We start from the raw sequence: 27,181 nt of genomic DNA, 5'->3' as shown, positions 1-27,181 counted from the left end.
TAACCAACTTCACAGAGCCTATATCGTTACACCCCTAGTACCCTCCACCAAGAAAATAAATAAAACTATAGATTAGACATTCTCATAAAAACATTTCAATAAATGTATTGCAATGCATGCACTTAAATTCCTATATTGGTGTACAGTATAATTATATTAACATTTCAGGAGATTTTACCGAAAGTTTAGAAGCACACAATTATTCCCTATCATATGGGTTCAAACAGTGTTGAACTATCAACCTCCCAACAGTATCCACATTGTACAGCGTGCTGATGTGAGACCCTCCCTAAGACTGAATGGTGAACCACATCACCCTTGGGCCTCTCTCTCTCTCTCTCTCTCTCTCTCTCTCTCTCTCTCTCTCTCTCTCTCTCTCTCTCTCTCTCTCTCTCTCTCTCTCTCTCTCTCTCTCTCTCATGGATCAGTGGCTGTTGTCCACTGTGACTGCATGGCAGGGTATGTAAATATCATCGAGATAATAGTTAACAAGGACAAAATAATATTTTTAGAAATAAATATGTTTTATTCAATATCGAGTTCAAATACAATCTTGTATGCATATACAGCTACAAACGTGTGTAATAACTAAAATTATAACAGACAACTGTTACTGGTATAATTTTATAAAAACATTCCAATTGTACATTTTTATATATATTTTCCCATGTTGTTTGTATATGTTCTATTTTTCAGGATTTACCTATAAATAGAGGGAATATATTTTGATTTTGACATTTGACATAAATGTTTTATCAAGATATATATATTAATAACATGGATGAACTCTCATATTTCAAAGGTATTAAGAGAAGGCCCAATAAATATGTCCCGAGTGAAATTATGTTTACTTGTGAAATGATGTTTACTTGTCACAAGCTTTAGCAAGTGATAAATAAAAATTGTTTAAAGAGGAACTTCAAGAGGGACATAAACTTGATAATAATTGGTAATGAGTTTATTACTGTATTTCTTATCTCATGATGATGTAATTTTAGTACCAACAAAGTGATTGATTTGTAAGCGCTAAATCGTCCAATAATATTGTAAATTACCCCAATGAATAATAATTATTTTTATTTTATCGATTGCGAGTGCCCGCTGAAGTAATAAATATTTATAACCGATGTGACCAGGGTGTGATAAAGTTAGCTGACAGCTAAATTACAGGTAGGTCTGTAATGTTACATGGCTACGTTTTTACAATATTAAAATGTTTTGTGTTGTTTCTTACAGTTTGGGAGAATCCTGTTCACATATCGATGCGCTGCTATTTAAAGTTGATGCTGGTGTATGACTGAATTACACATCGCAGACGTGCACTGACCTTCCTTGTAAATGGAATGAAGATTTCGTTAAAACTGTACAAGCAGAGATTAAACACATCAGATTTTACAAGGACAGTGCAGTCCAAAGAGTGCAGACGTCGAAGAGAAAACGTGAGGAGGTCACACCACCAACAGAGAAGGAAAAACGGTTGATATTCGGAAAACTATATGAGTGTTCCCATCAACTGGTAGTTTTGAACACTTTCTCAGAATATTCGGACAAATTCCATTGGCAGAATGTCGTTGAGCCAGACCCTGTGGTGCCACCAAATTTCAGAAGGTATTTAACCCAGATTATGCAGCCCTTTCTGTTGAGGAACCTGGTATCAAATGTACTGAAATGCAAAATAAAACATTTTGAAACCCAATGTGATACAGTACATTTATGGTGTGACAAAGAAGCAAGCTAATTCAACCACATGGCATGACCAAAAAATTGGAAGAATAATCTCCACTACAGTTCACCAGAGGTTGCACATAAATATTAACAAACCGGTGCAATCACTTATCAAGACACTATGTGCCGGGACTGTTAAAGAATTGACTGTTGAACCGGTGAAGTTGGGCACAGATAATGAAAAGGCTTTGAAAAGTTATACGCTGATAATGAATTCTACTCATGCTGATTTTGCTATTAAAGAATTTTGATAGATAGAAAGCATCCTATTTAGCAGCTAGTACAGACTCCGTAGCTTCGTGTACATGCCATGGTCAACGGGTAGTTGAGGTTAAGTGTCCCTGTACCCAGAGGGAAAAAATGTGCAATGAGTACATGAACGAAACATCGTGTTGCCTGGTGATGGAAGGAGAAGCTAGTAAACTAAAAGAAACGCATACATATTATAGTCAGGTACAGATGCAGATGTACGTACATGATACTGCACTTTGCGATTTTTGTTATTTTTACCCCAAGATTTACGGCAATATCTTATGTCATTAAAAAACATAATTCATTCGTTGCTGGAATGCTCGAAAGACTCGAGATCTTCACGTTATACGAGTAATGCCAGAGCTTTTGACCCGGACTTTAAAAAAATAATAATGTACCAACTCCAACCACTTCTACATGTCCTCACAATCAAGTGTTCTGTTTGTAATTCTGCTAATGGTTTGGTAATCAGTTTAATGGTATCATCTGCACTGTGTAAAACATAAACGGATAAACAGACAAACAATAATAACATATTGATACAATTTATCATATTAATAATCTGTTACAGTTAATGCTTATAAAATTAACTATTGTAAATCAAATGGGTTTGTGGGTGGGTTTAAATCAATTTACAAATTATGTTCCTCAATTTTCAGAATAAACAATTGTGCCTAATTTAAATATCACTTAAGTTGTTGTTGTTTTTTTGTTTTGTTTTGTTTTTGGGTTTTTTAATCATTTATTATCCCCAGCCAAGTTTGACCATGTCAAGGTTGGGGAGCCTTGATTTCATGGCCTTACAATAGAGTTGCTATATAAGTGAAAATGCATAATATTATAGTAATTTAACATATAAATATATTTCTAGTGTTCCCATATGGTTGGGGATTGGCAAAGAAAGCCAAGATGCTATGATTCATATCTTGGAAAGAGTTGAGAAAAGTAGAAAGAAATTAATGAATGAATAGATGGATAGATAAATAAATAAATAATGGGGGGGGGGGGACTTAAAATCTATGCTACGAAAAGAGACTTATATTTCGAAACGAAAAAACCTGCAATTATAAACGAAAAGACCTGTAATTCGAAACAAGCTATTTATAAGAAGTTTCAGTTAAAAAGATTAAGCCACTGTGTCCATTGAGTATTGAAAATTTCATGTTCACAATGTTTGTATGAAATAAACCTTTCGATTTCAAATTTGTTTCGCAATATATTTTTAACTCCATTTATATTTAATACTTTTTTCTGTACTTTCATACTATAAATATAATATTTAATATTGATAATTAACCAATTTACAAAGTTGCTGTGTTCATTATTAACCATACCAAACATAACAATAGCTCGGTTAAAACAAATATCAATTCCAGTTTCAGTTTGTATCCAGTGTTTTGTAGTTTAAGTTACTTGTTTTGAATTATTCGTTTTTCCTTCGCTTGTCTTAGGTTATCCATCTCCATGGTTAACATATTTTGCTTCTTTGAAAAAGATGCACCTTTATCTTGTAGACATCTTGGGATGGTGGTGTTTCGAGGAATCATTATCTAATGACCGCAGAGGAGTTCAGTCATTTTCTTCTTTGTTTACACCAAAGTTTGTTGGTGATGATGTGCTGTTTCCACCAACGTTTGTTGGTGTTGTTGTGCCGTTTCCACCAAAGTTTGTTGGTCTGGCTGTGCTGTTTCAACCAAAGTTTATTGGTGTTAATGTGCTGTTTCCACCAAAATGTCTTGGTGTTGCTGTGCAGTTTCCACTAAAGTTTGTTGGTGTTGATGTGTTGTTTCCACCAAAGTGTGTTGATGTTGATGTGCTGTTTCCACAAAAGTTTGTTGATGTTGATGTGCTGTTTCCACCAAAGTTTGTTGGTGTTGGTGTGCTGTTTCTATCAACGTTTGTTGGTGTTGATCTGCTGCTTAAAGGTGGATCCGATGGATTCGGTGTGCTGGTTTTAAGTATCTTACTTGTTGGTGTTGGATTCGATTTGAGTATTTTAACATGCCCCTACACCACTGAGTTTTAGGCATGTCCATCCCGGGTCCGGTCTATGGATAGCCAGTGTCTGACCCGGGTCAGAATTTGGTGCTGGAGATGTAAAATGAATCCTCCGTTTGCACTTTTTGCACTTTTTGTTGTTTGACATGATCTGTGGGTTTCTGTGATGAATGTTTTAATACCGATGGAATGTAGTCCAGATGGGTTGTGCAAAGATGTGGCTCCCTGAAATGATAAGCTTATTTTAAAGGAACTATCTTTGACGTTTCGTACCAAACAAACACCCATCCTGCTTTTTCCTGGGATATAGACAATATCTAACAATAACATATTTTAAATATAAATAATTGAATCTGTACAGATAAATAGATTTGGAATGATCTTTGGACAAATTATTTCTTCTTTTTTTCGGCCATTGCAAGAAATAATATATTTATATGTGTATTATTAGACAAAAAGGGGTGGGACGTAGCCCAATCGTAAAGCGCACGTCTTATGCGTGGTTGGTCTAGGATCGATCCCCACCGGTGGGGATTATATCATTGGGCTATATCTCGATCCAGCCAGTGCACCACGATTGGTATATCAAAGGCCGTGGTATATATATATTAAACAAAAAACAATACTGAGGCACTACAAAACATCTCTATGTCCAAAAAAGCATATAGCATAAATATATTCATATTCTAAGATACAAAATGTAAGTAAATTATAATGTTAATATTATAAACAGTTTTTTATTACCTGATAACCTTTTAAAATGGTTACAAAGTCAGGAAAGTCCCTTTAGCAATACCAGTAACTATATTCGTAGTAAATATGCATACCCACTTTTATTTTGTTTTAAATAATTGTTGTAAACTTGTGTGTGTGTCATATTTCAATTAATATACATGCAGAGTTAACATTTATATTTTTTGCTTCAAATTCCATGTTGTTATTAGGTGTTGAGCCTAAACTTTATGTAAAATTTCTACTGAAAAGTAAAACTGTGTGAATTGTATTTTGTAACATTACAGAAAAGGTGTTATATAAGACCCTAATCCTCAAAGGATTTCAATATTGTTAAAATACCTAAATTCTCCAATCCATTAACTCCTAATCATCCAAGTTTTGTATTCCCAAATGCCCTGACAAATATTTTATAGTGTTTTAATATAGTCACCCTTTAGCAATTAACCGGCCTCGGTGGCGCAATGGTTAAGCCATCGGACTACAGGCTGGTAGGTACAGGGTTCGCAGCCCGGTACCGGCTCCAACCCAGAGCGAGTTCTTAAAGGCTGAATGGGTAGGTGTATGGCCACTACATCCTCCTCTCTCACTAACCACTAATAAACTAACAACTAACCCACTGTCCTGGACAGGCAGCCCAGATAGCTGAGGTGTGTGCCAAGGACAGCGTGCTTGAACCTTAATTGGATATAAGCACGGAAAAATCAATCAATCTTTAGCAATTCTGTAAACCCATAACTGTCGTGGAAATGATGGTAGGGTCACAAAATGTGTAGATACACACAGAAATCTGTGAGTCCTGCAATGTCATCATACATTTTCCATCCCTAGGGATGTAGGCCGTGACAAAAATAGGCAGAGGACTGTTGTTCACATGATGGGTGGTTTACACATAAAGATGTCGCTATACATATATGGGAAATGTGAGATTCGCAGGACTTGTACATTAACTCAAGCTTTGCTACATAAACTGTAATATAGGAATCAAAGAAGTAAATAATTGTAGTTAGTAGTTGAATGCACCATATTGAACTAATTTTAAATTATATTTTTATTTGTAACAGATAATTTCAAATTAATCAATTCCATATATAATCTTTGGATAATTATGTTTAACTCGAAAATATCAAAATTGTAATGTGCTGGTACTAGTAAAAGAATAATTTTGTTCTATTGCTTTATGTAATTGAACAAAAATTTGTTTTGTTTAACGACATTTCTGGAGCACATTGACATCAATAGCCGATGATTAATTAATCAAACATTTGGTAATTCTGACATGTAGTCATTAGAGGAAACCCGCTACATTTTTCCTAATGCAACAAGGGATCTTTTATATGCACAAACCCACATACAGGACATCACATACCACGGCCTTTGATTTACCAGTCGTGGTGCACTGGCTGGAACGAGAAATAACCCAATAGACCCACCGACGGGGATCAATCCCAGACCGACCGTGCATCAAGCGGGCGCTTTTACCACTGGGCTATGTTCCGCCCCTTATGTAGTTGAAGGTATAATCTTATCATTTCAAAATAAAACTTAATTAAAAAAAAAAAAAAATTGATAGAGCCACCTTAAGAGTTTATATCATATTTTTATCAATTATGATCCTGAAATGACCTATAAAGATCATCTAAGGTCAATTTTCTAATTATATGTTTAATTCCAGAGGTTCATTAATTGAAATAACATAAAATGACAATAAAATATTATTTATTTATGCTTTTATATAAGGGAATTGATATGGCGGCCATTTTGAAAAATGGCCGTCATTACCAACACAGGTCGTATTGAGAATGCATCCAATCTTAAAATGAATATCTACGATGTGTAGTATGTGAGTGCCAAGCTTCGTGCTTTTATAAAAAAAAATGCACGTTTCATTTTGTTGACGTGGAAGATGTAGCTAAGAGGACCAAAGTTTGAGATCTTTATTTATTTAGGTTTAGTTGTACGTATAATTTAGTATAGGTGCTACAAGAGAATAGCACTCAACACATGAGGGTACACATACTATGGGACAATTTCAAGTGGATTATACTATTAAAATAAAATGTAAACACAATTCTGAGAAGTTTTAAGAGTTGTTCAGGAGACTACGGTACATTTTTTATTTGTTTGGGTTAAGTGACAGTTTCCATGTAATCATTACAAAAAAAGGATAAAATGTTAAGATATATTTAAAGATTTACCGTCATTCTCAGAGAGCAGAATCAAATCGTCTTCAAATAACAGCTATGATACATGTTCGTTTTCTAAAAAGGGAGACAATTTATCATGGTATGTCTGTAGGGTATGCAGTCTAAACGGCCCCAGGATGAAATGGTCCTGAACGGCCTCGGTGGTGTCGTGGTTAGGGCATCGGACATAAGGCTGGTTGGTACATGGTTCGCAGCCCGGTACCGGTGTAGCAGGCTCAAACCACTCCCCTCAGATTTCACTCTAGAGTGATTTGGGCCTAGGCTCAGATCACTCCCCTGCCCAGGCTCATTTCACTCCCCTCAGGCTCAAATCACTCCCATCCAGGCTCAAATCACTCCCCTCTCTAAATTACGAGTATAGCTATTATCTAGAATGACATCGGCATTGCAATTAATGAATAAAGAAAAGGAATACACTTGCATTATGACATTATAACTATTTAACTGACTGCATGCCTGCTGTGGATGAAAGGGATAGTATTTTTTTAAGGACTAATTATCTTTTAATACTTTTATGATCTTCTAGGCTCATTTCACTCCCCATCCAGGCTCAAATCACTCCCCTATCTAAATTACAAGTATAACTATTTAATACACGTCCTTCTAATAGTAGCGTCTTCAATTCTTAAATTAGTGGTAACTAGTGAGTTATTAGGAATAAGTAACTGCATATTTGAGTACATCGCTTATCGTAAGCAGTTTCAGGTAAACAAAATAAATGCTAGTTTGTCAATTAAATACCAGCTGTTACTTATAATAAGCAAAGGAGGACATTTTTATTGTTTACATTGTAACTCAATTTATACGTTGTCATAGTTATCTTCCGAGAATAGTTTTTTTGCAGATGATTAAACTTGGTGAAAAACAGTTTGTGTTGTTACGTGTGACTGTCAATATAAGGAATGACGTCTGAATCGACTTGCTTTATATTATGTCCTCATGGATGTAAGTGGGTTCACGAGAGCAGATTTTCCATAACACAGACTACCTTTAGCCTTAACACAGACTAACTTGTGGGTTTATTTTCCATGTTTTCACGAACACAGGTAATGGAAAATAGACAATGAGGTCAACATGTCAGAAAGCATACATTTCAGATTCATATATGACTACATTACACGATTAAAGTGTTCATTGTAATTTGTGAGGTATATCATACAGTTAGAGTCCATGAGGGGTGGTACAACGCACAAGGGTTCGTACCGCATCCAGCGTCGCTGGCCTTCGCGATCTTCCGTGTGTATGACTACTGGTGTATTTAACATGGAAGCCACGGCAACAATCTCAATGTCTGTGGCCCAAACTGCATTATTGTCCATATCACTCGCCAACAAGTATGCTGTCATATCCGGGTGGCCAGAGTAACCCTGGAAGTGCTTGCTATAGCGTTCATCACCGAGAACTTGAACGACTTGTGAGCGGATTGTCTTATGGTGCTTTTCAGTTCCGCTTACTTCTTTGGAGATGGCCTGAAACAGGCAGTTGCCGTCCCCTACTATCGTGTCAATTTTCGCTGGTAGTTTCTCTAGAGATCCGGGGGGTGATCGTTTTGGGAACCTTCCCTTCGGTTGCGCAATGTCCAGCTTTTGACACGCGAACTTCCGCCAGGGAGCATCAGTCGGGACGAATGAGATGGGATTTTCTTCACATCGTGTGACTTGTACATCGGTGGATTCTGTTGTCTTTTCTTGGGGTTTTGGTGGCGTGCTAGATGCTGAAATCCTCGACTTGTATACCTTCATGTTGGTGCCGTTAACCTTCGACTTCAAGACCTTAGAACTGTCTGTTTGTCTGACTTCGTACAGGCCTTGACCGACACTCTTTGTTACGATGTACGGTCCATTCCACGGATCCACGCTCTTGCCACCCTTCCGGTCTGCACGTCTGGAATTCCATACCAGGACGAGGTCTCCTTGCGTAAATGAGGTCTTCCTTGAATGGCGTTTCTGGTAGTCGCGCTGTTGGCGGTCCTGTGCCGTGGTGATATTGTCCGAGGCTGTTGGGTAAACAATATCCTGAACGTGACTAATCGACTGGAGGCGAGCTTGCAGAGACGTTGATTCATAATCCTCAGCGGGTTCCTTCATCTCTTCGTCTTGGGTGTCACCTACAATGTCCACCATATTTTCATTAATAATTATGAAAACTTTAATTAAAAACTAATATTTTTATTTTAATTTAAGTCTATGCTGTGATTTATTAACCATACTGCTTGATGTAAAGAAAAAATTAAGTTGACAATCGCGTTTTTTCTGAAAAATAGGGTCAGATGCGCATTCGGCTATCAACACATTTTGGTAAATTATGAACATAATTTCCAACATTAACTATTATACATTTCTGGTAATATTATTAAAATCAGTTGACATTTCAGCATGAAATTATACACATATATACTAAGAATATCCACCAACATAACACTAACATTTTTTGTCAGTTATATTATTTATGTTACCATGGCAACAGCTGCAACTTTCAATATACCATTTTTTATTAATAATTATGAAAACTTTAATTTAAAATTAATATTTTGCTTTTAATTTAAGTCTATGGTGTGATCTATTAACCATACTACTAGATTTAAAAAAAGAATTAAGTAGACAGCCAATTTTGTTTTGGAATAATAGGGTCAAATGTACATACTACCATCAACGCATATTTGTAACTTGTGGACATTGTGTCCAACATTACATAGACACTAAAAATATGTATACTATCTCTATTACTTTATATAGCTTTGTCAAATGACACAAGATTTTTAAAAAGGTATATGCCCTTTCACTTCCTGTCATTTTCAAATGAACATTGTTAATTCTGTTACCATGGTAACCAATGCAAAAAGAGGAACCGTTTCCCATATGAAATGTTTTAAATGAATTTATTTGAATACAAATCACTGTATAATGATGTAATAATAAGCTCCCAGTTGTTTACAAGAGAAGTGTGAAAATTGTGAATTATGTTACCAAGGTAACCAATGCATAACAGAAAACAAATTTCTAAAAAAATATCATTTTCAAGGACTGAGAAAAAAAAACAATGTATAGTGACATAATTGTACTATGCCTGTAGAAAAGATATATGAAGCTTATTAATTCTGTTACCATGGTAACCAGTTCAAAACTATATGTTACCATGGTACCCAGATCGAAACTGTTACCATGGTAACCAATGCAAACTATTGTTACCATGGTAAGGTATGTAAAACTGGAAACTATTTGCTGTGTGCATACAACTTTTGGGTCATAAGGTCAAAAGTAAAGGACACCAGTAATCAATAATTTGATGGTACTTGAAAACTCCAGATCATAACTGCCGCTACTAGGTGGCTATGGGGTTAGGAATCTTTTGAAATTGGACACTGCATTTCATGTACAAACTTTAAGCAGCAGCTATCTTACTATAATCGTTCATACCCTCTGGCAGAAACCCTGAACACTGACATTAGAATAATAGAAATAGTAAAAAGTATTTTATGCATTTCAGTAATTTATTGTGACACAAGATACTTGCAATAGTGCTTCACATGGTCACAATTGTAATAAAAAAGAGTAAAATGTCCATTCACCTAAAAAATGTTTTAAACCCAAAGAAACAAACATCAACATGTGAGCCCTAATTAAATATGTACCGTATACATAATGTGTATCAAGTGTTGAACACTTATGCATGATACAAAATAGATCTAAATGGTCACCTGAGTAAATTGCTGACCACAACTACCAAACACATGGAATGTGGGGCACCCATTTTCCTTGGGGGATTAAAATGACCAAATTTATGGTTTTGGGTTTTCCAAATAAATTTGGTTGGAAATGGTCTAGTATTTCTGAAGACATAATAGTTTAAATGCATTTGTCTATATGATAGATGGTTTAATGAATTTGTCTCCTACCTGAGGGGAGGGGGGACAGGGGACACAACATTAACGAAATTCGCAAAATTTATATTTTTATGGTATTCCTGGACACGACAATTGGCTTAATTTTCCCCTATCTGTGCCCCGCCCTTAGGAGAGGGTAGAATGACCAAATTCACAAGGAAATGGGTCACGGATATGCAATTTCTATATAACTATTGTGAACTCCATCCCCACCTATGGGACATTCAAAAGTTATGTACACTGGTCATCTATTTGCCTTTATATATTATTTGAATACTATCCAGGTATAGCATTTCGGGCAAATGAGCTGGCCTAAAACCTTTTCACAATGTATTTCCATCATTTTACTCTGACACAATATTAGTTGTAATCCATGTAAAAATATGTATTGAATGAATGAATGTTTAACGACACCCCAGCACGAAAAATACATCGGCTATTGGGTGTCAAACTATGGTAATGCAAATAAATAAAGTGATGATCAACATCAATATAAAAATTCAAGGTTTAAACAAAAACAGTGTAAAGAACTGTGCAAAAATACAAATACAAATATCACAGAATTTTACGGACACCGAATTTTACTCTAAACTTCAATTTGTGCTGTATTGGCCATTCTCAAAGAGAATGTTACACCCATGCACCACGATGAGGTTACAGCACGCGCAGGGAAATATGTATTGATTCATTTGCAACCCTATATAGCTGTTCAGGGCTGTAACTATGATTTAAACAATGAACCAATGAGCATGGAAGGTGCAAGACACCATTTTGCGGTAATTTCTGGGAGGTTACATACTTAAAACATCAGTATCAATAAACTATTTTTCTATTATTTTAACAACAACCCCCCCCCCCCCCCCCCCCCCCCCCAATGCATTCCTCCCACGCCAGGGGCGGGATGCAGCCCAGTGGTAAAGCGCAGTTGGTTTGGGATTGATTCCCATCGGCGGGCTCACTGGGCTATTTCTCGTTCCAGCCAATGGTCCATGACTGGTATATCAAAGGCTGTGGTATGTACTATCCTGTCTTTGAGATGGTGTATATAAAAGATGCCTTGCTACTAATGGAAAAATGTAGGGGGTTTTCTAAGACTACTAGTATGTCAAAATTACCAAATGTTTGACATCCAATAGCCGATGATTAATAAATCAGTGTGCTCTAGTGGTGTCGTTAAATAAAAAATAAAACATATACACCATTGCCTCTACCCGTTAGCTGAGGCCCTGCTGTTTGGCAGTATTTAGCTAATATGAATAATTGTTGTTATCCAGATTTAGGGATTTTCGTTCAACTCTGGCAGAAATCTGCCTGCAACCCCAACAAAAATGAGAGCCCGTACGCTTAGGCCTATGCCCAGGGCCGTAGCTAGGATTTTTTGTTTGGGGGCGGGGGGGGGGGGGGGGGGGGGGGGGGGCAACTGAGTAGTTAATAGGCTAAAACTCCTTAAACGGTCAAGAAGAGAAATTTCTTTAAGTTTCTATAATGCTTTCCGGATTTTTTTGCCGCCCCCCCCCCCCCCCCCCCCCCCGCTAGTTACGGCCCTGATGCCACTTAATTTTTTTTTTTCATTTTGGGCCCTGACGCTTAGGCCCTTGGAGAGGGAGGTTAGAATGTGTTGCACAAAATGTAGTTGGAACTGATTAAGAACTTTTTGAGAAGTCAAAAACATGAAACGTTTATGCGTGACGCACAGTAGTCCGATCGGACGTAGAAAATGTGCTCCCTACCGCAATAGGTCACTTGAGATGTCACACAAGTAAATCTTGAAAACATTATTATCGGAATCATGAATTTATATTTGTGCAACTTCTTCTGACATGTTTATTGAGGGAGTGAAAGAAGAAGAAATCACTGGCAGTTGGTCCCGCGAAGTATTGTATCTGGGTTAAGCGTCGATAATATAACAATATAGGATCGTTTTATGATTTGTGATTATTACATCCTGAATACAACATTTTATTTGCATTAAATAATTTGTTTAACGATTTTTGAGACAAAAACAATGTTTCGGGTCGTTGCCTACACAACAGTGTCCGCCCTGCTAAAGTACGTGGAATTTTTTTCTTTTTAATTGTTATTTAAAAAAAAAAAATTATCACCATATTTTTAAAATAAAAAACGTGATTACTTACTCTGAATCTATTGCAAACCATTATCCTACTGTAATATTCACATTTTATATAGGTTCATATAGTTACCGCACGATTTTTGGGGGGTGTTGCGTAACACGAAAAAAGGACCGTGTCGATGTTCTAAAAAACGGTCGATAACTGTTGCATGGGGGAAAAAATTGGACCTCGCGGTGAGGGTGTGTATACCCCCGACGCATCCACAACAATTGGTACCGTACAGGTCTGATGTACTAATCATAAGCGTACGAGATCCCGTTTTGTTTTGTAGGGGTGGGAGAGGGAGAAGGGCAGGCTAATTGCCCGAATTAAACGAAAATACCACCAACTAAAAAAACAACATTTATTAGTTTTAGCGTTACTGCCAACCAGCTATATATAATATAGGGTTTCAAACGAAGCACTACACACTAGTATTGTGAGAGAAATGTTGGAACTACTAGTACATGATGAAAAGGTTTCAGGCCAGCTCAATTTGCCCGAATGTCTCTGTCGTATTCGCCCGAAATTTAGATTTTGGTACTAATAAATTTATCAAAATACAATAGATCCAACACAACTACAGTTTACCTCATGATGATTAATTTATCTTTATAACATTTGCAGATGTGTGTGCAGGGAATGGGTCGCCTGCCCCCCCCCCCCCCCCCCCCCCCCCGGTCCCTGCTCGAGCAGATTAAAAAACCAAAACCAAATTCAATACATATCCCCTATAAAGTTCGCTCTCCAGACGCCCCTACCTAAAATCCCAGCACACATGCCTGATTTTTAAAAAATTGTCATCCACCATACAAACATAATTACAAAACATTCACTGCTTATATACGCTAACTTATTCATAAAAAGCCATGCACGGCGCCCCCCCCCCCCCCCCCCCCCCCCCCCACACACACACACAATCCTTGGATCCGCGACTGGTACAGTATAGTACATGCTTTAATCTATTTCAATAATAAAACAAAAAACCGGTGGCGCCACATAATTATGTGTGACACGCAACGAGAATGTTTTGTGATTGGTTATTAAAAATAATGTAGGTCAAGGTATTCCCCAGACTAGTTCAGCAGATATTCGTAACCTATCGTTTGTAATTCATTTTTAAAAAATGAAAACAAATATATATCCACTCAGTAGTGATTAATACCAATGTGAATGTAATATGTCATGTTGAAAAGGAAAAAGGAAAAACTGGCAGAAAAACAACACACAACAAAACAACGACGAACACCGAGCACATGTACGTATTCGATCATATAGTCGACGTAACTGTTCAAGCAAACATACATGTAGCTAGTTAGAATATCGTCTGCTGTAGTATAAGTAACCACGTTGTAATTATTAATGAAAACAGTTAGCAGCACAGCATGCAAGCAATGTATACTACTGCTGTCAAATTGTATGGCGGGAAATGTGCTGTCACATGACCTGTTGTTTATAAATAGAAATAGGGAAATGGCGCTTTTCGATGACTGTGATACTTGTTCTATTTTAATGCAACTGTCATAATGTAGTTCATATATAATAGTATATTATGACAACTTTGTAGAGATAAAAGAAACCGCTACCAAAAAACAAGAAACAATAACAAACAATAGCACGCGCCATTTGACGGGTATTTTTTGTTTTAAAAAAAAAAAATAAGATGTACAACAACAATTTAGCAAATATTTGGATATGTCATTCTAAGACTATTTATTGACATTTTCTTACTTTGTTTTTGACAAAAATGTCAACAATTAATTTAGAAAACGATTTTTAAATGAAAATAATGCAAAGTGACGTCATTGTGATGACGCTTGACGTGTATACACGTCAACGGCAGGAAACGGGTTAAAATACTTTTCAAAATTCAAGTTCTCTTTAAATATTCTGTAAGTTAAACCTTTATTAGATTTTGAAAGATCGCTTTGCCAGTTCTGCAAAAACTGGTCCGAGAGTCTTTGTTTAACTAATGTTTCTAACCACGTAATTGACCTAAAAGTTTGCTTATCCCAAATATTGTTTAATCCAAGCCTATAAAATATATCTCTAACATTAATAATCCATTTATGGTTTGTTCCACATTGTAAATAGTCATAAAATAATAGTTTGTAGATCTGTACTGATGGCTTGGAAGGTTTATCTGTCAAAAGACGATCCCAAAAACACACAATACGCAATGACAGTATAAGTAACAGTGGTTTTCTTCCAAACTCCCATTACAACATATAAATAGGGGTACTTTTTCTTGCATTTGCTAAGTATCGTAAAAACTGGATATGTACATTTTCTAATACATTAATGTTATCAAATCCCCAGATTTCACAACCATAAAGTAATATAGGAACAACAATTGCATCAAATAATTTTAAACGATATTCAATGGACAAACAGTATTCATTTGATTTCTTTAAAATATAAAACATGGCTTTGCGAGCCTGCTGTGCTAAATAATTTTTGCATATGTTAAATTTATTATTTTTTTCGAACCATATTCCTAAATATTTATATTCGCTTCCATTTTCAATCTCAAGAGTACCTAAGTGGAAAACTTTCTTATAGTCCTTTTTTGTACCTCCGAATATAACAATCTTTGTTTTTGTTACGTTTACTGTTAGTTTCCATGTTTTACAATATGTGTCATAAGAATTTAACATGTGCTGAAGGTCACTTTCGTTTCTTGTCAATAGGGCTGTATCATCAGCATATAACATAATAAAAAGTGTTAGACCAATGTCAAGATATATATCAAAATCAAAAGCACTAATTGTAATTCCTTTGCACTGTTGAGACTTCAAATAGTCCTCCAAATCATTTAAAAACAAGGAGAATAAAAGAGGTGATAAGTTTTCTCCTTGCCTCACGCCAATGTCACAAGTAAAATATTTAGAAAGTTCACCGTTCTTTCTAACACATGATTTAATTCCACTATACATACTATGAACTATTCTGAATTTTTTTTCCCATCAATGTTATATTTCAATAGTTTGGACCAAAGTCCTACTCTCCATATAGTATCAAAAGCTTTTTTTAGGTCAACAAAAGCACAATATAATTTTTCTTTTTTTCTTTTTAACAATTCAGTTATTGCATAAAGTAAGAAGACGTTATCATTAGTGGAATAACCTTTTCTGAAACCAGCTTGGGATTCCGATAAAATATTATTCTTTGGGTTGTGAGTAGTGTTCAATAAAGTATTCAGTATAGTGTCGCTCTCTGTCTGGCCAACAGCGTCTTGGAAGTTATTTTGTAGAGTCGCATTCCATCTGCGTGGCTTTGTTTTATATTGATGACACGTGAACGATGTTGGGGTGTCTTGAATATTGCGGTTCACTTTCAGTTCAATTGCACAGTGAATATCCGAATATAGTGAGTTGAAATCGCACACCTTAAAAGTATATACAAAACTAAAAACGTCATGCGTAGCAATGAATGAATGAATGAATGTTTAACGACACCCCAGCACGAAAAAATACATCGGCTATTGGGTGTCAAACTATGGTAATGCAAATAAATAAAGTGATGATCAACATCAATATAAAAATTCAAGATTTAAACAAAAACAGTGTAAAGAACTGTGCAAAAACACAAATATCACAGAATTTTACGGATACTGATTTTTACTCAAAACTTCAATTTTGTGCTGTATTGGCCATTCTCAAAGAGAATGTTACACCCCTGCACCACGATGAGGTTATAGCACACGCAGGGGTCATGCGTAGCAATAGCGTAGTCTACAGTACTTACACCTTTACATGTTACTTTCCCGACATACTTATCATCGCCAATCCTCCCATTTAAAATATAAAGATTGTTCATTTTACACATTTCAATAAGTTTGTAGCCATTATTATTTGGTTTGCCGTTATCTTGGTTATGTCTTTCAGTTGGTACATGTAAGGATTGTAAAATATTACTATCATCCATGCAGTTGAACATAATATTATGAATGTTATTAAAACACACTATATCATTGTCAATATTTACATAATCAGATAACAAGTTAGTTCTGGCATTAAAGTCACCAAGAAGAAGTAACGGGATATTCAATAGTAAGTGTTTACTTATTTCTGAGTTTATTGTTTGAAACGTATCTTCATTATTGTATGGTGATCCTTTAGGTGGGATATAAACAATTCCAACTATCATACTTACATTGTTGCTTAGCAACTCTGAATTGATTCTAAACCATAATATATACCGAGTGACATTTTCTATTTTTCATAATAAATGTATAACCAGGTATTTTATGAAGTCTAAATCGCTGGTTTTCGTTTCACAGAAACACATTATATCATAGTCACATACAAACGACTGGAATTCAGGTATGTTTAACTTAGATTTTAAACCACACACATTCAAACACAACAATTTTAGGCAAGCAGGTAGGCACACTTTGTTAGCTAACAGATCACAATCTGATCCTCCTATCCACCCCTATACGTGAGTCATCTCCGAACATGTAGCTTGGACTTGGACTGGGGCTTGGATTTGGCGATTGTGACAACTACGTTTACTTGCATGCATTTCGGGGCTTGTCTCACTTCACACAGGCTACAATAGTTAAGCAACGATGTGCTCGTCGGCAGGTAACAATGGAACACTTTGTTAAGCCGACTGTTGAAAGAAAAACTCAGAACATTTCTTGACGTTTCAATGTGTTGCATGTTCCAAATGTATTTGTGTTATTTGTTCACAAAAGCTCAACAATCTATATAAAGAGTTTCCACTTTAATTTGGTTATTGTTGTTTTATAAATGTAATTTAACACACGTTTGTACCTTGGTAATATTAATAGTAAAAATTAAAAGATGGTTATCAAGGCTGTTTCTTAAAACCTCAGTAAACCGAACATCCCTCTAAACCGAACATTTTATTTGGTCCCAAGTGTGTTCGGTTTAGAGAAGTTTCACTTTATATATATATATATATATATATATATATATATATATATATATATATATATATATATATATATATATATATATATATATATAAAAATGATAAAAGAAAACAAGTGTACAGTATATATGTATTTTAAAAAACAATTTAAAGAAATAATGATCCTTTTACATGTTTCAATGTTATCTTCAGAAATGATCTGCTAAATAACTGCTAAATATGACGTCATACATATTATGACGTTACTGTAGTAGAAGGGGATTGATTTAATTACGTCATTGTTGCTTTTATCTAACGAAGAGCATTAAGAAGTGGACAAAACTTTCTAATAAAATACATTTCCTTTGTCTTTCTTTTCATTTCATCATTGGTATCTATGTGATAAAATGGGAAAAAGGTGAATTTAATATCTTTTTGTGCCGCACATGTATTTAAATGTGAACTCAAGGGTATGCATCTTGTTTCAGGTTGTTTTATTTGCTGTTTGTGTACGCGTACTCTGGCTCTCAGCTGATTGGTATGACCAATGTATTGTTCTTTGCAACCTTGGCATGTAATTACATAAATAACATTGTTAACGGAACAATCCATATCCCTGTGTACCCAAAATAAACCTTTGTGGTTGAATTCTATATGTGTGCCTTCTAAAATATGTTGGCATGTACCACAGTTACTTCGGTTACACTTTTTGACACTGCATTTATGTTCTACTGTTGTAGATTCAAATCGTGCTTTTGTCAGTATCTGTTTCAAGTTTTTGCTTTGTCTCTTACTATTTATAATTGAAATAGAGTCTAGTATGGATGACATTTTTTCATTTTGTTTTAAAATGTGCAATTCTGACGAGATCTTTTTATATATATCGGGGTTCTGCGGGTTATGGGTGGATACAAATGCCAGCGGCCTTTTCGCTGAAACGATTTGTTTTGGTTTTAAAAGATATTTTCTATCTAATACTACCGCCTTTTCGATACTATCTGATATCAGCTGTTTTGGATAACCTCGCGTTTTAAGATACATGTTGAGTTCCCGGAGACGTTGGTCACGTGTTTGTATATTTGACACAATCATACAGATACGCCGTGCTAGGTTATATGGTATACTTCTTCTCGTATGACTCGGATGACAGGATGAGAAAGAAAGGTACTGTTTGCTATCAGTTGGTTTGTAAAATATATCAGTTTCTATTATGCGTCCACATTTGATTACTAAAGTGTCTAGAAAAGGAATTTTCTTTGCGTCTGTTTCCATAGTAAAGTTTATGTTACTATTCAGCATGTTAAGTAACTCGTGAAATAATTCCAAACAGTGTTTGGACAAAGGCCACAGTATGAAACAATCATCAAGAAAACGTTTCCAGTTCTTCTTGAAATATAGCTGAAAGTCTGATCCAAATATATTTGTAATTTTAGTTTCTAATATTTGTTCTAGGTAACCTAAAGTCAGTGTGGCATAGCTTGGTGCCATTTTGGTACCCATTGCCGTCCCTTTAATCTGTTTGTAGTGTTTCCCATCAAAGTAAAATATATTGTTTTCCAATATATATTTTATGCTTTCTACAATTAAAGACTTCTAAATTCGTTCTGGCAAAAGTTGGGGATATTTGGTTAACCAGTATGACACTGCGGTGATTCCAAGGTCATGTGGTATGCTAGAATATAGTTTTGTTACATATATACACACACACTTATGTTGAAATATATACACACACACTTATGTTGAAATATAAATATACAGCGGCTAACACACACCTTGTTTGGAGTCATTCCTCGTTGTCTTATGCAGGTAGAATAGCTCCGAATTTACAATCTTGTAGTTTCCAGCCTTCTGTCGGAAGTTCGCCTTTTTACCCCGATCTCCAGTGCACCACTCTGGGTACTGTTTGGTGTGTAAGAACGTCCGTATTTCGTCGAAATCCATGGATTGAAGCAGTGGGAGTGGGAACTATTTTCGCGTGCCCCTATCCAAAACGGTTCAGGCACGTCCACCATGGATCCACGTTCTGACATCGTCAGCCCACGGTTCCATGGCGGAGAAGCAGTGGAAAGGGACATTTCGCTTATACGGTATATATAACATATTGGCAAGTTTACTCACCTCGATCTACCTACTCCAAATCAGAGAACTTCCGTTTGCCCCTTACATAGATTAAAACAGTATGCAGTTTAATAGCACGACCATTAATTTAGAGAACGGGATTATCCTCTAATAGGACCAAATCGTCCCGCCCTCGAACATCGCATGAATGTAAGTTCCGGTGAGAAGATTAGGATGTGTTGATTGCAATGAGCTCACACACAAGCAAGTATGTGGTAGTGTTTGAGGGTGTCCTACCAGGCTACCTGATCAACTATTAAGTATAATGCTAGAAGATGATTAGTTTATTTAAGTGTCAAGCGTATATGAAATAAAGCGCATGTTTACACAATAAATGAAAACACACAGGCATTATTATTGACTTATGAGCCACTGTTAAAACTGTACATACAAATGGTTATAATAAAACATATACTTATATGAACATTCACCATACGTAAGCAATACGTATTCAATTAGGCCATATATATAGTTATTTGATTCCCTCGTTTACGGAATTTTCTGTGATATAAATAAACATAATTGTAGCTCATGCCACACTATAGCATAAACCAAAGCGCTTGTATCCACATTTGCATTCATAAACAAACATTTCTAAAAAAAAATATTTTTGATATTTAAATTTTGTTTTAGTTATTATTGTTATTATTTTTTTTTTTAGTCTTTAAATTAGAGAATATTGGACTTGTCTGTCAATCGTCAATCTGCTACTATATATACTAGTATATAGTACTATATATATATATATATTATATACATATTTCAACGACACTGATTAATAATCTGCATGAAATTTTAATTTATTCACTTGCCATTAATGTTACTGTAGTATAGAATTATATCAATAACAAATAATATTCATAATATATCACATGCTCTATATTACATCTTACACATGGAGATAAATCGTTACCGATTTGATCGGGCTGCTGGTGATCCCTTGCACCTGCCAGTGCAGGCGGTCCCTCCTCTCCCCCCCCCCCCCCCCACCTTTCCTGTCATGGACGGAGGAGCCGGCCAAGGCCGGCTCTTGTGCCCACGACAGGCGTGCGCTACAACAGCTTGTTCTGAATGTGCACGTAAAACCCTATGACATGACATGGCATGATAAATCGTTCTGCATTAATATACTAGGGGGAGTGATTTGAGCCTGGGGAGTGTTTTGAGCCTGCAAGAGGTGAGTGATTTGAGCCTGAGGGGAGTGATTTGAGCCTCCTACACCGGACCTGATTTTCCCCATCTGAACTTTCCAGACGGCTTCCGAACCGGAGGGGGACGGTGCTTGTGAAGGCTGAGCGACGGACTTCCTCTTTCCAGCAGGGGCTGATCGGGCCGGTGGTTTGACGAATGGCAGTACCGGGGATACCGGCCAGTTCTGTCTGGGCCACGTAGTGGTCGGCGATGGAGGGCCTTTACGGGGCGTCTCACACACCGCGGTGTTGAGTGTGTCCCTCTCGGTGGTCGACGTTTCCGGCGTAGCTGGTTTCCTCGACTCAGGCTGGGCTGGGGACGGCGTCGCAGAAGGGACCGCCGCTGGCGGTTGAGCCGCCAGTTTTGGTCCCCTCCCTCCGTGCCGTTCCTGGGCGTTAGATACCGTTTATCTTACAACGAGTTGTTTATATAGAGAATACTATACGAGCGGTTGTTAGATACCATTTATCTTACAACGAGTTGTTTATATAGAGAATACTATACGAGCGGTTGTTAGATACCATTTATCTTACAACGAGTTGTTTATATAGATAATACTATACGAGCGGTTGTTAGATACCATTTATCTTACAACGAGTTGTTTATATAGATAATACTACATGAGCAGTTGTTAGATACCATTTATCTTACAACGAGTTATTTATATAGAGAATACTACATGAGCAGCCTTTAGATACCTTTTATCTTACAACGAGTTGTTTATATAGAGAATACTACATGAGCGGTTGTTAGATACCATTTATCTTACAACGAGTTGTTTATATAGAGAATACTATACGAGCGGCCGTTAGATACCATTTGTCTGACAAAGAGTTGTTTATATAGAGAATACTATACGAGCGACCGTTAGATGCCATTTATCTTACAGTGAGTTGTTTAGGGAATACTACATGAGCGGCCATTAGATATCGTTTATCTTACAACGAATTGTTTATATAGATAATATTACATGAACGGTTGTTAGATACCATTTATCTTACAACGGGTTGTTTAAATAGAGAATACTACATGAGCGGCCGTTATATACCATTTATCTTAAAACGAGTTGTTTATATAGAGAATACTATACGAGCGGCCGTTAGATACCATTTGTCTGACAACGAGTTGTTTATATAGAGAATACTATACGAGCGACCGTTAGATACCATTTATCTTACAGTGAGTTGTTTATATAGAGAATACTACATGAGCGGCCGTTATATACCATTTATCTTACAGCAAGTTGTTTAGGGAATACTACATGAGCGGCCATTAGATATCGTTTATCTTACAACGAATTGTTTATATAGATAATAGTACATGAACGGTTGTTAGATACCATTTATCTTACAATGGGTTGTTTAAATAGAGAATACTACATGAGCGGCCGTTATATACCATTTATCTTAAAACGAGTTGTTTATATATAGAATACTATACGAGCGGCCGTTATATACCATTTATCTTACAACGAGTTGATTATATAGAGAATACTACATGAGTGGCCGTTAGATACCTCTCTGTCTCTGTCTCTGTCTCTGTCTCTCTGTCTCTATGTCTCTCTGTATCTCGCTCTCTTTCTCCCTCCCCCCTCTCTCTCTCTCTCTCTCTCTCTCTCTCTCTCTCTCTCTCTCTCTCTCTCTCTCTCTCTCTCTCTCTCTCTCTCTCTCTCTCTCTCTCTCTCTCTCTCTCTCTCTCTCTCTCACTCTCCATAATTTGACCATTACATATATGCTACACTTATTATATAGACGAGCAGTGCGTCAACAAAAGTAAGGTATGTTTTTCACCGATAATATATGAAGATATTTGTTTTTTAAAGAGGAAACCCGCTGTAGCCAAAAAGGCTACTCGTTTACGACAAGTACCAATGGACGTTTTATTTGCGCTTCCCACAGGCAGGATAGCACAAACCATGGCCTTTGTTGAACCAGTTATGGATCACTGGTCGGTGCAAGTGGTTTACATCTACCCATTGAGCCTTGCGGAACACTCACTCAGGGTTTGGATTCGGTATCTGGATTAAAAATCCCATGCCTCGACTGGGATCCGAACCCAGTATCTACCAGCCTTTAGTCCGATGGCCTAACCACGACGCCACTGAGACCTTTAAACACAAGTGAGGATTGGAATGTCTTCCCATACGACACTTGGTGTATCATTTGTGTGCCGCTGTTTTGAATGAAAAATAAACGGAAGTCATCCAAAGTAAATGTGTACAACAAGAAGTCTTTACTTAATTACTTACTTGCTTGCTTACTTACTTACTTACTTACTTACTTACTTATGTACTTACTTACTTACGTACTTACTTACTTACGTACGTACTTACGTACTTACGTACTTACGTACTTACTTACCTATTACTAACTTACTTACGTACTTACGTACTTTCTTACTTACTAACGTACTTACGTACTTACTTACTTACTTACTTACGTACTTACTAACTCACTTACGTACTTACGTACTTGCTTACTTACTTACTTACGTAATTAACTTAAGCTATTAATATATCATCATCATCATCACCATCATCGTCATCATTGTCATCATTTTGTTATTACATTAAAACAGCAAAAATATGTATTTAACTTGTAACAACACTTGTTATTAACAATTCATGTTAAATGGAATAAATTAATGGTTAACGGGAAACCAGTGCGAACAAATACCTCAGCTATTGGATGTCAAAGTATGATAAATGGGTACCTGGGGGTAGGTGGCACATAACAATAACAATGGCTTTATTTTATTAACCCCCCCCCCCCCCCCCTCCTCCAACAACAACATGGCTTTATTTGTAAAAAGAAACCCAACATATTTTATGATATAAGACATTGGTTTGAAATGTTTCACAAACGTTTACAACTCACCTCTATATGAATATAAAATTTAAAAACAAAACATTCTACTATAGTAGTAATTATTAGTATTATAACTATAGTTATTTAAAACAATGCACACTATAAGAGTTAAATGGTACAGTGCGGTTAAGGTTTGAAATTGTATTATAGGCAACCAACAAACGGTATCGTGGGATATGAACGTATCATGCATTGCAACATCTAAGTCACAATGCACTTCGTGATGTATGTAACGTGTTAGTAAAGGCAATTTCTAACTTGGTTCTTTTTTATTAGCAACAATATTTATCAAATTATTCAGATTTTGATTAAGTAATTTTATTTTGGACTTCAATATATATATATAGTAAAGTACTCTTATAACTGGAAGGGACCATGCTAGTTAGTTACAGCAGTAGTTCCTTATACACACTTGTATACACTGGTTATTACTGTATAGTGAGACAACACGGGACTTGACGATCAATTCGTTCTAAGCAGTAATTCATTATAAGCACGTTCGTTATAAGTGTACGTTGCTGTATTATAAACATTAATGCAGTAGTTCGTTCTAAGCACGTTCGTTATAAGTGTACTTTGCTCTATTATAAACATTAATGCACAATTATAAAGATTTTTGATGTGACATTCCTCATACCGCACCATCATCTTTCAGTGATTGTCCATCACCCCAAAAGTTGTGTGCTTTCTTTCTTACCTCTAGACTTATAAGCGTGATTCTATTTTGGAGGTGACAGCACTCCACAATGTCTAACATGACCACAATGGCTGGAAACGACAGCGATGATAACTTTGGAACCAGTCAATACATGCCGACATTCCCCAGTGTGACAGAACCATTCTCACCTTCTTCAATCTATGTGAAGACTCCAGACATCCAGTACTGGATATGCACTGTGGTACTAACTGCAGTAGGTATTGTGGGAAACGCCATGGCGTTCGCTTTAATGGGAGACGTCAAGTTCTCGTCCTTATCCTACCCTGTGTATTTGAGATTTCTAGCAGTGGCGGACAGCACTGTTCTATTGTCATTCTGCACGTATCAGTCGCTGAGATTCTTCCACTCCTTCTACATCATTAGTATGTACGTGGCTGTCTGCAGAGTGTGGATGTTCTGTATGTTTACCGTAATGCTACTCTCGCCGTGGTTGGTGGTTGGACTAACTGTGGATCGGTTTTTCTGTGTTGCTTTTCCGCTGAAGCTTAATCGATTCTGCACGTGAAGAAAAGCTAAGATCGTCTGCTCGTGTCTTGCCGCTCTTTCAGCATTGATGATGCTGCCTCTGTTGCAAGGGGTGAGGGTTGTCGAAGAGTCAAATATATGTTTCATAGACGACCACCTCCTGGTTTACTTTGGTTTTGTTCGTGTGGTTTTCAATTCTAACCTCCCATGTCTCTTGATTCTCATCTTCAACATTGTCATTGGAATCCACATCCAGCGCAGCGTCTCCTTCAGAAAGAGATTCACCTCCACCAGCTCTGGCTCCAGGGAAAACAAGCTGGACAAGTCGCTTCTTCCTCTCTTGCTGATCTCCATACTGGCTTTCGTAACTCTTCTTCCTTCATCAATCGCAGACAGTGTCATTGCGATCCTAATGGCAAGTAAATCATATTTTAATACTCTGACTCTCCTTATCAAATGGTGGCCGCTGTTTAATAGTTTATACTTTGTGAATTTTGGACTGAATTTTTACATCCTAATGGCCAGTTCGTCTAACTATAGGACGATCATAAAGACCAAGCTGGAATGCAGTACATTCTCCAGACCAAACTAGAATACGACAGTGTCAAGGGTTGCAGTACAGTCTCCAGACGAAACGATAATACAACAGTGCCAAGGGTTGTAGTACAGTCTCCAGACGAAACTATAATACAACAGTGTCAAGGGTTGCAGTACAGTCTCCAGACCAAACTATAATACGACAGTGTCAAGGGATGCAGTACAGTCTCCAAACCAAACGATACTACAACAGTGTCAAGGGTTGTAGTACAGTCTCCAGACCAAACTATAATACAACAGTGTCAACGGTTGCAGTACAGTCTCCAGACCAAACGATAATGCGACAGTGTCAAGGAATGCAGTACAGTCTCCAGACCAAACGATAATACGACAGTGTCAAGGGTTGCAGTACAGCCTTCGAATCCGAGCGACATGAGGACAAATATCATAGAATTCAGTACCATACAATCTTCACCTGCCAGCTTGACAGCAGTTACCTCCCCTGCTATGGATTCTGATAATTTTTCAACAGATGTATCGGAAATCACCAACTAAAAGTGACAGTGTTATCTCATTTTGACATCAGTTTCGCATGTACTTCCAACTAAAGACTATAGCTGGATGCCACATTGTAACATCAGTATTTCGATCTACAAGTATTATGTAAAACTCACAGTGTCATTAGTTTTGGATCTACTATGGATTGTGGCTACTGTTCAACGTACTCTCACACATGAGCAACAAAACACAATAAAGATATGAACGGCCCTAGTATCTGTGTTTGCTCTGAATTCGGATTTTGATTATGCTTTAACAAATGCAGGACAGCACATATCACATAATTATGTAACCGAAGAAAATTCATGTTGCAGTTCTTTTGTATTTTAAAATAAATTAGTTGATATAACAATTGATATAATTGATATAATTAGTTGATATAAGAAGAAAAAGGAAATGCTTTATTTAACGACGCACTCAATACATTTTATTTCAGACATATGGTTAAGGACCACACAGATACTGAAAGAGGAAACCCGATGTCGCCACTTCATGGGTTACTCTTTTCGATTAGCAGCAAGGGATCTTTTATATGCACCATCCGACAGACAGAATAGTACATGCCACGGCCTTTGTTACACCAGTTGGCTGGAACGAAAAATAGTCCAATTGATCCACCAAAGGGGGTCGATCCTAAACTATCCCGCCCCTTAGTTGATATAAAATTGTATTTAGATTGTTTTAACTTTTGCTACTTTTGTTTTGAAAATAAACCGGTGTCTAACCATACTTTCCAACAGACATTTACCACCAACTTAGGGTTCAAAACGTATCCCGATATTTCAGAAGTAACATCATATACGAATCGCCCCGAGTCTCTTTTAGTTGAATAAATACTGTCTTTATTAAACGTAGTATAGGGAACAAAAGTTAGTTTTGTTTAACAGCACCACTAGAGCACATTGATTTATTAATCATCGGCTATTGGGTGGCAAACA

At 36.6% G+C, this 27,181-nt stretch overlaps 1 protein-coding gene across 1 annotated transcript; it reads left to right on the top strand.

Annotated features, from left to right (window-relative positions):
- Positions 1-24,711: 24,711 nt before the first annotated feature.
- Positions 24,712-25,188, top strand: LOC121392689. Its single transcript, XM_041523795.1, has one exon. The coding sequence runs from the start codon at positions 24,712-24,714 to the stop codon at positions 25,186-25,188; it is 477 nt and encodes a 158-aa protein (XP_041379729.1).
- Positions 25,189-27,181: the final 1,993 nt, after the last annotated feature.

Source organism: Gigantopelta aegis, unplaced genomic scaffold (genome assembly GCF_016097555.1).
Source record: "Gigantopelta aegis isolate Gae_Host unplaced genomic scaffold, Gae_host_genome ctg4291_pilon_pilon:::debris, whole genome shotgun sequence".
Taxonomy (NCBI): Eukaryota; Metazoa; Mollusca; class Gastropoda; order Neomphalida; family Peltospiridae; genus Gigantopelta; species Gigantopelta aegis.
Note: the sequence above shows the minus strand (reverse complement) of the source record. Positions and strands in the feature narration are given on the sequence as shown.